At 42.7% G+C, this 12,500-nt stretch overlaps 1 protein-coding gene across 1 annotated transcript in view; it reads left to right on the top strand.

The window, feature by feature from the left end:
• Positions 1-12,500, top strand: part of LOC136840600 (NBAS subunit of NRZ tethering complex-like) — a 791,298-nt gene that overhangs the window by 692,652 nt on the left and 86,146 nt on the right. Inside the window, 1 exon segment of the mRNA XM_067107278.1 lies at positions 1-170. Within this exon segment, the coding sequence (XP_066963379.1) occupies positions 1-170 (170 nt within the window).

Here is a 12,500-nt window from a genome sequence, read left to right on the forward strand (position 1 = left end):
TTGGAGAGTGGAGAAGATGAACTATCTAGTCCAGAGTCACCTGTCAGAAAAACAGGATTGCTTCAGGGTACTCTAGGGGTAACTAAATCTGTACTGTCAGTTACTGCTTATACAACATCCAACTTGGTAACCAGTGTGGCATCAAAGCAATTCTGGAAATCCGCAGTGAGGTAGGATATAAAGTTTTGGCATTTTTACAAGTATTCAGGCATGTAATGTAATCTTATGTTTCCTATAGATGTTACACAAATGGCACATAACATGTCCATTTCTTGGAGAGAGATAGCTTAGTATTGGTATAAATAATTTAGCTTTGAAAATGTTTGCTACACACAGCAGATAATATCCTTCTGAACATCTTATGGATAGCCAGGCCAGAGCTAGGATTGTAGTTATTGTTTAATGCTCTTCTTCGTGTCAGTTTTTCGTCCTTACTTGAAATGGTGTAGCCAGTTCTTATTTTATTAGAAAGAGGGTGGCTGAGGCAATATCTTTAAAATATTGTTAGCAAAGCAAAACGAGGAGGCAAGGAGAAAACTAGCTAAGCAGGAGAAGACTACAGTAATATATAAGATTTGTTCTTATAATTAAGAAATATTGCATTAGAGCCTTATGAAGACAAGTAGAAAGGAAAGGTGCAAAGTCGACAAAAATGTTATGCAGGTATGAGAACCAGGACCTAAGACCTGGTAGTGGTTTAAAGCCTCCCGTGAGATCACCTTCACCGCCCTGCACATGAAGCAGTAACAATATCGTTAAGTACAGTATGGTCAAACATGTGCATTCATTTACAATTCAAACTCGGTGTGTGATTTTATGTCTGCCACTCATAAAGATAAACAGGACAACACCAAACTAGTTTGTTCTAATTAATCATCTGACAGGAAAGAAAGTTAAACACTTCAATATATTAAATGTATGAAATACATTGTATCATAAAACATTGAACAATAAACTATAAATATAAATATGCTGTGCCTTTGACAAATAAGTGTTAAATAGTAACAACATATATGTACATCATATTTAGGTAATTCATTGTTACACACTATATATATATATATATATATATATATATATATATATATATATATATATATATATATATATATAATATATACATATACATATATATTATATATATATATATTATATATACATACAGGTATATATATACATACATACAGGCGTATATATATATATATATACATACAGTAATCCCTTTATTATCTGATTGCACATATCCTGAGCACTATATTATCTGGGCACAATCTGACCCCAGGGACCAGACCAAAGATAAATATGTTTTAGTTACCATTCTAAGGTAGCAATTGAATGAGTAGTGGGTGGGTTCTCTGGACGAGTAGTGGGTGGGTTCTCTTCTGAGTCTACATGGAATCCTCTTCTGTAGGAACACTAAGGTTGCTTTCAATTAGGAGTGAATGGCAAATGAAGAATAATTTTAAGTTTCATTCTATATTTTCAGTTAAGGTTTTACTTTTACACCTAAGATAGCTGCTACAGAGTCTTTGTATTGCTGAAGTTTAGTGGTTAACGAGAGTGCAGTGAAATCTATGGGAGGTTTCCCCAGTTTTCAGAGAGAAAAACACTATAATCCTTACCATACTTTGTACCCTAACCTCTCTCTCTCTCTCTCTCTCTGTGCCTGTTCACCCCAAGTCTCTCTCTTTTGAGCACGATTAGAAGTACATCGACATCACAAACACATCATGCTCTGAATGACGTCACTGTTTCGTCTATCACTATGCATATTCTTGCTTCATATGGGTGTCTTCATTATATGTATACGAGTACGTATGTATCATCATATGTATACAAGTACGTATGTATCCATAGTCTTCTTCAATCCAACTGCTGATGAATCGTGGTTGGTTTACCCATAAGATTGTGAACTTCTTTCTTTCGGGTCAATGATGTCAACTGTGTATTTCTAATCGCTTCCAAATATTATTTGAAGGATACAGCTTCTCATGGGCCAGTATTGTCATCTAAGCATTTCTTAAATCGTTGCTATTGACTAAGCATTTCTTAAATCACTGCCATTAAATTAAATGTTACTGCCATTAACTAAGTGCACATCCAGGATCCCTTTTATGTCTCGAATGTCAGCAATTGTCAGCACCTCTCTAATTTACAGAATGTCATTCAAATGACTTTCTAATCATTGCCAAGTGTTGTCAGAAAACATGCGCACTGTCGATACCTAGGATCCCTGTTATACATACATACTATATATTTATGTGTGTGTGTGTGTGTATAAATCTCAAATAAATTGAGAAAACCTGCTCACTGATGGTTGGCAATGATGCACAGGTTTAAGGAAATGTGGGCAACCCTACTTACACATAAACAGGCTGAGAAAGGGTTTTGGGGTTGGGAGGCTAGGAAAAAAGTTAACATGGGTGGGGGTTGGGATGGCTAGACGCAGTGAGAGGGTGGCAGTAGTATTAGTGCTGTTTAAAGGAATAAGCACACAGAGATGGAGGTTGTTGGAAACGGTGGGTGACCAGGAAGGAGTTTCCCAGGCAGGGAGGGGTGGGAATGCAGTGTGGGATGGGTGGAGAGGGGTAGGCAGGTATTTAACTTCATTAGAGATCTTTTTGTTTTGTGTTTATACTTTTAGCGTTTTCCACATTTTATTAAATAATATTACAGTACTGTACTGTAACTTGTAATAAAATAATCTTGCACAATACAGAGAGAGAGAGGGAGAGAGACAGCAACCAGTATCGTACAAAAAATGCACTATACTGTATATACGTATAGCCTGTAACACATTTCTGTTTATTCACATTTTATTAAAGTATATGATTGTACTGTAACTTGTAATAAAATATATTAATCATGCACATTGCAAACTCAGAGAGAGAGAGAGAGAGAGAGAGAGAGAGAGAGAGAGAGAGAGAGAGAGAACAACCAGTACTGTGGTAAGAAACACTTTCATATGTACATACAGCCTGTAACACACACACACACACACACACACTGATAACATTACACACACCTACCTTCCCTTTCTCTCCTATCATTCCTCATTTTTTATTTCTTGGTGTTTTGTCATTGCATAAGGTGATTAATAACCCCCCCAAAAAATTATGAAAAACCATTACAAATGATAAAGCAAAAGAGGGAGAGAGAGACAGACAGTAAGCTTTTGTGATTATTTGCTTAAAAGCACGAAATCACTGAATATGTCATCATAAGTCACTTTGTTTATACCTTTTAATTGGCTGATAAGGATACGTCAGCAGTTTAGTAGCATATGCTAGAATATGCCTGGGTGGGCAAGCACTCGTGTTTTTTTAAGCTTTCCTGCTATAGGCAGAAACGAACATATCATTGTGATTTTTTGCCTTTTAATGGCTGGTAGACATTTGCATCATAAACACATGCTTCTCTAATTGGCTTCAGCTGGAAGAGAGCATTTTTCTCCTCTTTATCCATTCGTGTGTGATCAGTCACTGTTTTGAACGGTTTGCAAGTGTTCGCTGTGTGTAATGCTTTATCCAGAACACAGCCTTCATTGCAGTGCCTGCAGCATAGCAGGTCCTGTGTTGTGGTGCATGTGCTGTGCATGGCTCCACCTTGTCCTAAGAGGACACAGAAGGTTCTAACCCTGCAGAAGAAACAAGTTGTCAGGCGAATCAAGGCTTGATGGTTTACAGCATGTATACTGTAATGATTTTACAACACAGTGAAGCTGGTAGAGGGGGGAGGAGTTGGAGGAGGACTTGTAAACCTCCTCACAAGTTTTTACATGTCTAGCCATCATAAATTCCCAGGGCAGCACACACGTTTGCTTCTTTTATGTACAATGTATTTTAAAGACTGCTATAATGGGTTTTGGGCAAAATGGTTTGCTCTTTTTGTGTATGTGCTATAATGGGTTTTGGGCAAAATGGTTTGCTCTTTTTGTGTATGATGTTTTAAAGACTGTGCTGAAATGGGTTTGGGCAAAATAAAAAAGAAAGTGATTCTCATTTTTCTCTGGTGATGTGGTCTACCATATTGGATGTTGTGTAAGACAAAAAAAAAAAAAAGTTTGCTTTTGTTTCAGTATATTTATACAGTATATTTTGTTATAAATAAGGGGAAATAAGCTTGCTAGTTGTCATTTGCATTAAATTTTCAGTTGAAAGTGTGATGCATGTTGTGTATAAGTATGTTAAGTGTTTACACTTTTGTAGTGTTGACAAGTTAGGGAGAGTATGGGTACACAGTTGCTGTTTATTCCTATACGAATATAAACCATCGGTCTTTACATAGGAATTACCTTTAGTGCAAGCTGGAGCAGGCTATTCTACACAACAAGGTTGTTCAGTAGTTAAACTACTGGTGGGAAGGGCACCCTCACCACCTCCCTTCACTGAGTTGCACAACCACTTACTTTATAGCCTTCGTTCAGAGTGGACACATTTCTTCGTCTTCCTATGCCCGATGTTTGGCGGCTGTTCTTTGCACTTCATCACGGTTTATCCCTGTTGTGTTGTGCTTTGTTATATTGATACATTGAGATATCTGTTCTTGTTTTCTTGGTTCTTGCAGTGCAGACCCATGAATCATCTGAGCCTTTACTTCGTCTGTGCCCTGCTGTAGGGAAGCAACTTTGCAATTGCTTCCTTTCATACTAGCTGTCGCAAATGTGTGCTCTTACTGATACTTGTGTGGAGTGTCGTAATTGGTGTCCGGAGCAGTTGATGTGGTTCGCTGGTAAGGGGAAGTCCAGGAGGGCTGCCTGTCTGTCCTCGGAGGGGTATTCTCCTCCAAGGACACCGGGTAGCTCCCTGTCTCTTCCCATGCGACTCCCTGTAGCTGCTACCTCTTCTAGGGGAGAGTTCATGAGGTCACTTCCCCACATTTCCTTGTTGCTTCAGCAATAAGTGGTTCACGAGCGAGGGAGGAGGCTGATCATGATCGCTTGAGGGCTTCTTCTGTTTGGTAGGGGGGAGAGCAATCTTCTTCTGGGCAAAGGGAAAGGATCTCCTCCTGGACAAGTTGTTGAGGAGGTACAAGCACGACCGCAAGAAGACATTGAAGAAGAGACCCCGTTCGCCTTCGTCGTCATCATCGGTGTCTTCACTACTTCCTGTCTTCGTCTCCTCCCCTTCTCCTTCCAAGGGTCCCGTTATGCAGACAGACCCAAGGAAGGAAAAGGTTGCTGCTCTTGACTGAAAGAAGGCATGTCTTCTTCCACAGAAGATGACTTCTTCCACGGAAGAAGCATTGGGATCTCTCTCTACAGCTCTCCCTTGTCCCCATACAGAGAAACTTCATCTAGGGTCTCCATCGACACCCGAGGCGTGGAAGCAGCGCTTGCTCTGACCAGCTATGACGAGGCTTCCACGAGCCAAGTCCGTGTACATGGTCCCCCCACGTTCACCGACTTCCAAGGCACCATTTCCAGACAACAAACGTCTCCTATGTCTGGTAAAGAACCTGCAGCATGAGGCTCCAAGGATTTGTCTTGGAAACGCATACCCATTACGGACCCTGTGTAGTAACGTCATCTGTCGCACACAGTGCCTCAGATAATCCGCGTGAGCGGGTCTCCCCACCCTGTGTCACCAAAGTTTCTTCTACCTGGGTTCCCATGGACCTGCACGGCTACAGTAAGCGTTCATGGTCACCAGACTGGGACGTGGCCCACAAAGAGAGCGAGCATACAGCGTGCAGGCACTGCTCCCACCGCTGCAGCTCCAACGAACCAAGTCGTTGCTCCTACGAACCGCGCCTCAGCAATTGGAGGCCAGTATCCTATGACAGCGATGCCAACACTAGAGTCTGCACGCCCATCAAAGCATGGAGGTGGTCCCCCACTCAATCTTCTTCAGGCTTTGAGGCCTCGGTTCCAGCAGATTGTTGGGGCAGCCCACGCTCCCACCCGGCGGTGCACATTCACTCTCCCGGGGGCGGGTCCCACTCATTGGGATAGCTTCCGAGCAGATTCACAGGAGCATGTGCTCTCCCCTAAGGACAACCCCAGTTCACCTTCGCGTGATGGGATCTCTCCCAGACCTGTGCAGCGATTGTCACCACAGGTTGACAGTCGTTCACAGCCTTCTTCTCCTGCCAGGACTTCAGCCTCCAGTAGGTTAGGGAAGGGTGCTAGGCCTCTCTCACCTGTTCCTTCAACCTCCTGGGGATATTCTGGGAGCCGTGGAATGGACAGGACTCGGGTTGACAATCAGAAATTGGCTTCCCATCATAGCCCTTTGTACACCCCAGGTTCGGTCTTAGGACCGGAACGGACTTATGCTAGGGTGTCAGAGAGGACATGGGGGTTCTGATGAGGGTCTCTCACCTGCAGAGAGAACAACTCAGAAAGACCGCGACTTGGAAGGGCCGGAGGACCCCTTTCCAAGGATGCGGACACCCCCAAACTGCAGAGGTCTTACTTGGAGATTGTTAAACTGATTCGTCAGTACAACAATCTAAGGGAAGAGGCTTTGGCAACTGATGAGGTTGTTCCTTTGGTCCTAGAATTGCTGTGGTCGAAGCTTGCCGAGCCAGTCCTGGGCCAGGTGAGCTCTCTTGTCTCTGGGGAAGGAGATCTCACTTTGGGCCAGCCGCTCATTCAAGCTACTTCCTCCACCTCTCCCTCATCAGAAGAAATTCTTTAAGCCCTTGGAGAGGTCAATTCCGACAGTTCAGGTTGGCTCAGACTTAGTTCGTCTTGGTCAGGGTCTGTCATTGGAGCAGCTCATGCGGAAGGCATCTCCCGCACTGGATCATCAAAGAGCAGATGACAATGACCGCCTCGTCCACTTTGCAGTGGCAAAGACCTCCAGGCCTTCATGCACAACTGCAGCCTGACCTTCGGGTCAGGCTGGCCCTTCCTCTGTGGGTCCTAGGAAACCCCAGAATCCTAAGGTCCCTCATAGGAACACCCAGCCCTCTCCTGGCCCCGTCAGGAAGGGTATGAATCAGCAACCCTTTCGGTCTTCTGCCCAGCCAGGTAGAGGAAGTAAGGGGTGTCGTTCCTCTTCATGGAGCAGAGACCTGGGTAGTAAATGCCCTTTGGGTAGGCTATTTACTACCCTTCAAGTCTCCTCCACCCCTCACCAACCTTCCAGTCAATCTGCAGACATAAGTTCCCAGCTCGCCAAAGGACCTCATTCTTCAGGACAAGGTGAAGACAATGCTGAAGAAGGGTGCTGTGGAAGTCGTGACAGATCGGTCTCCAGGCTTTTACAGCAGGATCGTTCTCATAGAGAAAGCATCAAGGGGATGGAGACCGGTCATAGATCTCTCTGCCCTGAACCGATTTGTTTGCCAGACTTGGCTCAAGATGGAAATGACACAGTCAGCACTCGTGGCCATCAGAGAGTCTGACTTCATGCTTACTCTGGATCTGCAGGATGCATATTTCCAGATACCCATCCATCAGTCCTTCCGCAAGTACCTCCACTGTATATTCAACAGGATGGTGTACCAATTCATTGCACTTTGTTCTGGGCTTTCAACCGCTCCAGGTGTTCATGAGCGTGTTCTCCTTGTGTCAACTTGGGCCCATTCGCACGGGTTGCTTCTTCTGAGGAATCTCAATGACTGGCTAGTCGTGGCGAACTCTTGTTCAAAGTTGCTCGAGGACAGAGATCACCTTCTTGAGTTTTGTCGCAGCCTAGGCATTGCGATAAATCTCAAGAAGTCAGATCTCATACCCAAGCAGAGGATAAAGTATCTGGGCATGCTGATAGATAAGGCAGCAGTGAGAGTCTTTCCCTCAGACTCTCGTGTCAGCAGGGCCGGGGAGGCAGTACAATCGTTCCTGTCCCGAAAGGAACAACCAGCTCGGATGTGGCAAGTTGTTCTAAGTCACCTGTCATCTTGGAGAAGCTGGCCCCTCATGGGCAGCTTCACCTTTGTTCCCTCCAATGGAGAATGAAGAAGTTTTGGTCTCAAGCAAGGGATCTGCCATCCCTTCCCATTCCTCTCAAGAGAGAAGTGAGACAGGACTTTGCCTGGTGGCTAGACGACAGGAAGCTCTTAATAAGAGTTCAGCTTCACACTCCCCCTCCTGAGATGTTTTTGTTCTCGAATGCTTCGAGGGAGGGATGGGCCACACGTTTGGAGGAGTTACTACCTCCGGGGTGTGGAACCAGAATGACAAGCACTTCTACATCAACATCCTGGAGCTCAAGGCAGCCTTCCTAGCTCTCCAAGAATTCCAGGATTGAGTGATGGGCCACTCCATGGTACTAATGAGTGACAGTACCACGGAAGTGGCATACATCAACAAGCAAGGGTGTCTAGTGTCTCCTCATCTTCATCAGTTGATGGTGCAAGTGCACGAGTGGGCAGTAGCACACTCAGTTGAGTTGTCAGCCAGATACACCTTAGGCAAGAGGAATGTAGTGGCAGACAAACTCAGCCATCAGAGTTAAGTGGTAGGGACAGAATGATTCCTACACCCAGACATCATGGAGAGATTGTTCAACTTTTGGGGACATCCAGTCATAGACTTGTCTGCAACCTGGAACAACAGGAAGTTGCCGGTGTTCTGCTCCATTGTCCCGGACCCTTGGGCTGCAACAGAGGACACCTAACACCCTTGGGACAATCTCGACACGTACGCTTTTCCTCCGTTCTGTCTTATTCATCAGGTGTTCAACAGGGTAATGATCACCACAAACCTCAGAATGACCCTGGTGGCTCCCAAATGGCCACATGCCGATTGGCACCTGGACCTGCTAGCTCTGCTATCTGAGGCACCGAGAGAAATTCCTCCCTGGCACAAACTCCTTTGCCAACCCCACGTGGAGAGGTTCCACCAGTCTGTAGAATCCATATCCCTTCACATTTGGAGATTATCCAGCGTCTCCTGCAAGAAAGAGGCTTTTCTCACCAAACAGCATTGGAGATGTCTGGATATCTTCAGAAATTCTCTGCGCACATCTACCAAGGGAAATGGGCTATCTTCTGCGGTTGGTGTCGTGGAAAGGGTTTCTCACCAGTCAGAGCTACTATTCAGCAGGTAGCAGACTGTCTCGTCTTCCTTCACCGAGAGAAGCATCTCTCTGTCTCCGCAATTAAGGGCCACAGAGCCGCCCTGGTCCTAGTCCTACATCTAAAAGACATACAGTAGATCTCGCTTCCTCATGGGAGATATCCATGCTGGTTTCAAAAGTCTTGCCCTTCCATGGAACTCAGGCCCCCTGAGCAGGATGTGACTCTCATCCTTCAAAGCCTGACTCATGCACCTTATGAGCCTCAGCGAGAGTCATCAGACAGGGATATAACCCTCAAGACTGTATTTCTGCTTACCCTGGCATCGGCAGAGAGAGTGGGAACTCCATGGTCCTTCTGATAATGTTAAACATTCAAGGGGATGGAGACCTGTTTCATTCGAATTTGTCCCAGAATTCGTAGCGAAGACTCAGAATCCATCGGTCCCTGATCTTAAATTTGAGTCCTTCTTGATCCCCTCCCTAAAGGACTTTGTAGGTAATGAACCAGACGAGATGCTACTTTGTCCAGTTAGAGTGCTGCGGTGATGACTTTTTGTTAGCACTATCAAGACCAAGAAATAGGTGTCCAAGAATATCATCTCTTTTTTGGCTTCATGAGATGATCAAATGGGCATACTCAACTTCACACAAAAAGGATTCGGGTACTTTCCAGCCCAGAGGTCATGAAGTCAGGGGCATTGCTCCATCCCTTGCATTCAAGAAGAACCAGCTGGTGAATCAGGTGCTGAGAGCAGGAATGTGGTCACGTGAGACAACATTCACTTCCTTTTACCTGAGGGACATTGCCCATAGGTCCTTGTACACCTTTTCCTTGGGCCCTGTGGTGGCTGCTCAACAAATGTAACTCATCCAGTTCCCTTAGCAGGACAGGTAGCATCTGGTCTAAGGTGTACGGTAGTAGAAGTGAGAGCGAGTGCATGTGACTGGCCCCCTCCTTTCCCTTTCTCATACCTCTCCTCTTCTGGCGGGCAGAGGATAGGTTGTTAAGCCAGCATGTGCTGGATGGACACAGATGCAGGTGAATAGTCATCCTTTCTATTTTTTCCATTGTTATGATCTAATAGAAGCAAGTCCTACCATCTCTCTAGCAAGGGGAGAGAGGGATTGGCAATAAAACTAACCTGTTGCTTATCATAGCTTTATTGTCTCTGACCTAGTGTTCTTTCAGGCCTTTTCAAAGTAATGTTGCCTTCAAACCCATTACTTTGAAAAGTCCGGAAGTCTGACAGTCGAGCACACAATTATTCCCCTGATCAGAGGCATTGAACTACTTCCTTTGCTTGACATTACACGACCAGGAAAAAGTCGTAGGTGAGGCGAACCTACAGTAGGTTATGAAGCTTACTCAGATCCTTCCACCAATCAGTAAGCCTTCCTATGTAAAGACTGATGGTTTGTATTTGTATAGGAATATATAGGAATAAATAACACATTTTGAAAATAATTTGTACTTTCCTACATACAAACCTGAGGTCTTTACATACACTGCCCACCTCTAGCCACCCCTCATTCTGTTTCCTGGGCTATAAGGCAAGTGGTTGCGCAACTCAGCGAAGGGAGGTGGTGAGGGTCCCCCTCGCCCCTCCCACTGGTAGTTCAACTACTGAACAACCTTGTTGTGTAGAATAGCCTGCTCCAGCTCGCGCTGAAGGTAATTCATATGTAAAGGCCTCAGGTTTGTAAATTATGTTAGGAAAAATACAAATTATTTTCAAAATTTGTCATTTTACTCCTCTAGATGTTTTTTTTTTTACTTTGGCTCTGTTAATCTAGATAATTGAGAGGTTACTTTTATATATATACAGTATATAAAGTAAACCCCCGTATTTGCGTTCTCACGATTTGCGGACTCACTGATTCACAGGATTTTCTGTGGTGTCTGTAAATTATTCGCGAAAAATTCTGCAATTCGCGGATTTTTTCATCAGGAAATATTCACTAATTAGTGTATTTTGATGTTATTTCATGACTAAATACAATATTTTATGATAAAAAAATGATTTACTAATTTTCAAATATTATTAAGATTAATAAGAGTAAGTAATAATAGTGATAATAATAATACAGGCAGTCCTCGGTTCACGATGGGGTTCCATTCCTATGCTGCGTTGTAAGCCGAAAATCGTCGTAAGCTGAAAAATCATCAAAAATCGTCAAACATCCTAAGAAAACCTTACTGTTAATGCTCTGGGTGTATTGAAAACGATGTAAACTGCATTTTTATTGAGTTTTTCATAAAAAAATCGAAATTTTGATTTTTCTGCCATTTTGGAGCCATATTTCTTCCATTGGATCGGCGTACGATGCGTTGTAACCCTGGAACATGCGTCGTAAACCGGAAAATAATTTCTGATGAATATATTTGAAAAGCGTCGTAACCTCGGATCATCGTAAGCCTGACCCGTCGTAGCTCAGGGACTGCCTGTACAGTAAATCCCCGGTATTCGTGGTCTCACTATTCGCGGATTCACGCATTCGCAGGTTTCTCTATGAAACGTGTATACCCAATATTCGCAGAAAGTTCGCCCGTTCGCGGTATTTTTCACTGAGAAATATTCACTAATTACTAGATTTTCATATAATTTTCATGACTAAATTAACTTTTTGTGATAAAAAAATTAAAATACTCAGGTATAAGCATTTTTAGAGGGTTTTTTTGTGTTTAAACTATCAAAATAGGCAGTTGCCAATGCTTTTAGAAGGGTTTTAAGTATTCATGGATTTTAGCTATTTCTAAGTGCGGTATGCATCCCCTGCGAATATGGAGGGCTTACTGTAATAATAATAATAATAATAATAATAATAATAATACTCTAAGATTAAATAATACGTAACTCAAAGAGAGAGAGAAACTGGTTTTCTCCCCTCCATTCAGGATGGACCCAACCTCATTAAAGCAAAGATAGATGCTCAGAATTGATACTACTGAAAAATTAAAATTATATGAAAATACTATTGAAATTATATTAAAATGATATAAAAGTGTTTCAGAATGATAGTATAAGCATTTTTAGAAGGTACATTTTATGATAATAATTTACAGTACGTACTGATTTTCAAATATTAATATTAAGTTTAATAAGATTAAATAATAATAAGTAAAAATAATAATTCTCTCTCTCTCTCTTATTTAGATGAGAGAATTTTTCCTACATGCAATATGTACATGTTTCTTTTGTATGATAAATGAATGATTTACCTAATAAGTACTAATTTTCAATATTAAGATTAATAATAATAATAAAATATTTTCATAATAATAATATAATAAAATATTTTCCATGCATTTGTGTAGTAAATTTTTTAACATTTTAAACAAACAAATAGTGATTCCCAGTCTTTTTTCTTCAACTTGAGAAAGGAGGGGAGGGGGTAGGGTATATGTTAATTTACTTGGACACACACAAACAGTATCTTTTCCTGAGAGAGAGAGAGAGAGAGAGAGAGAGAGAGAGAGAGAGAGAGAGAGAGATTGTCCTTACTTGAAATATCAAGTTAAATTATTTATGA

This window comes from Macrobrachium rosenbergii, chromosome 8, assembly GCF_040412425.1.
Source record: "Macrobrachium rosenbergii isolate ZJJX-2024 chromosome 8, ASM4041242v1, whole genome shotgun sequence".
In the NCBI taxonomy this organism is placed as follows: Eukaryota; Metazoa; Arthropoda; class Malacostraca; order Decapoda; family Palaemonidae; genus Macrobrachium; species Macrobrachium rosenbergii.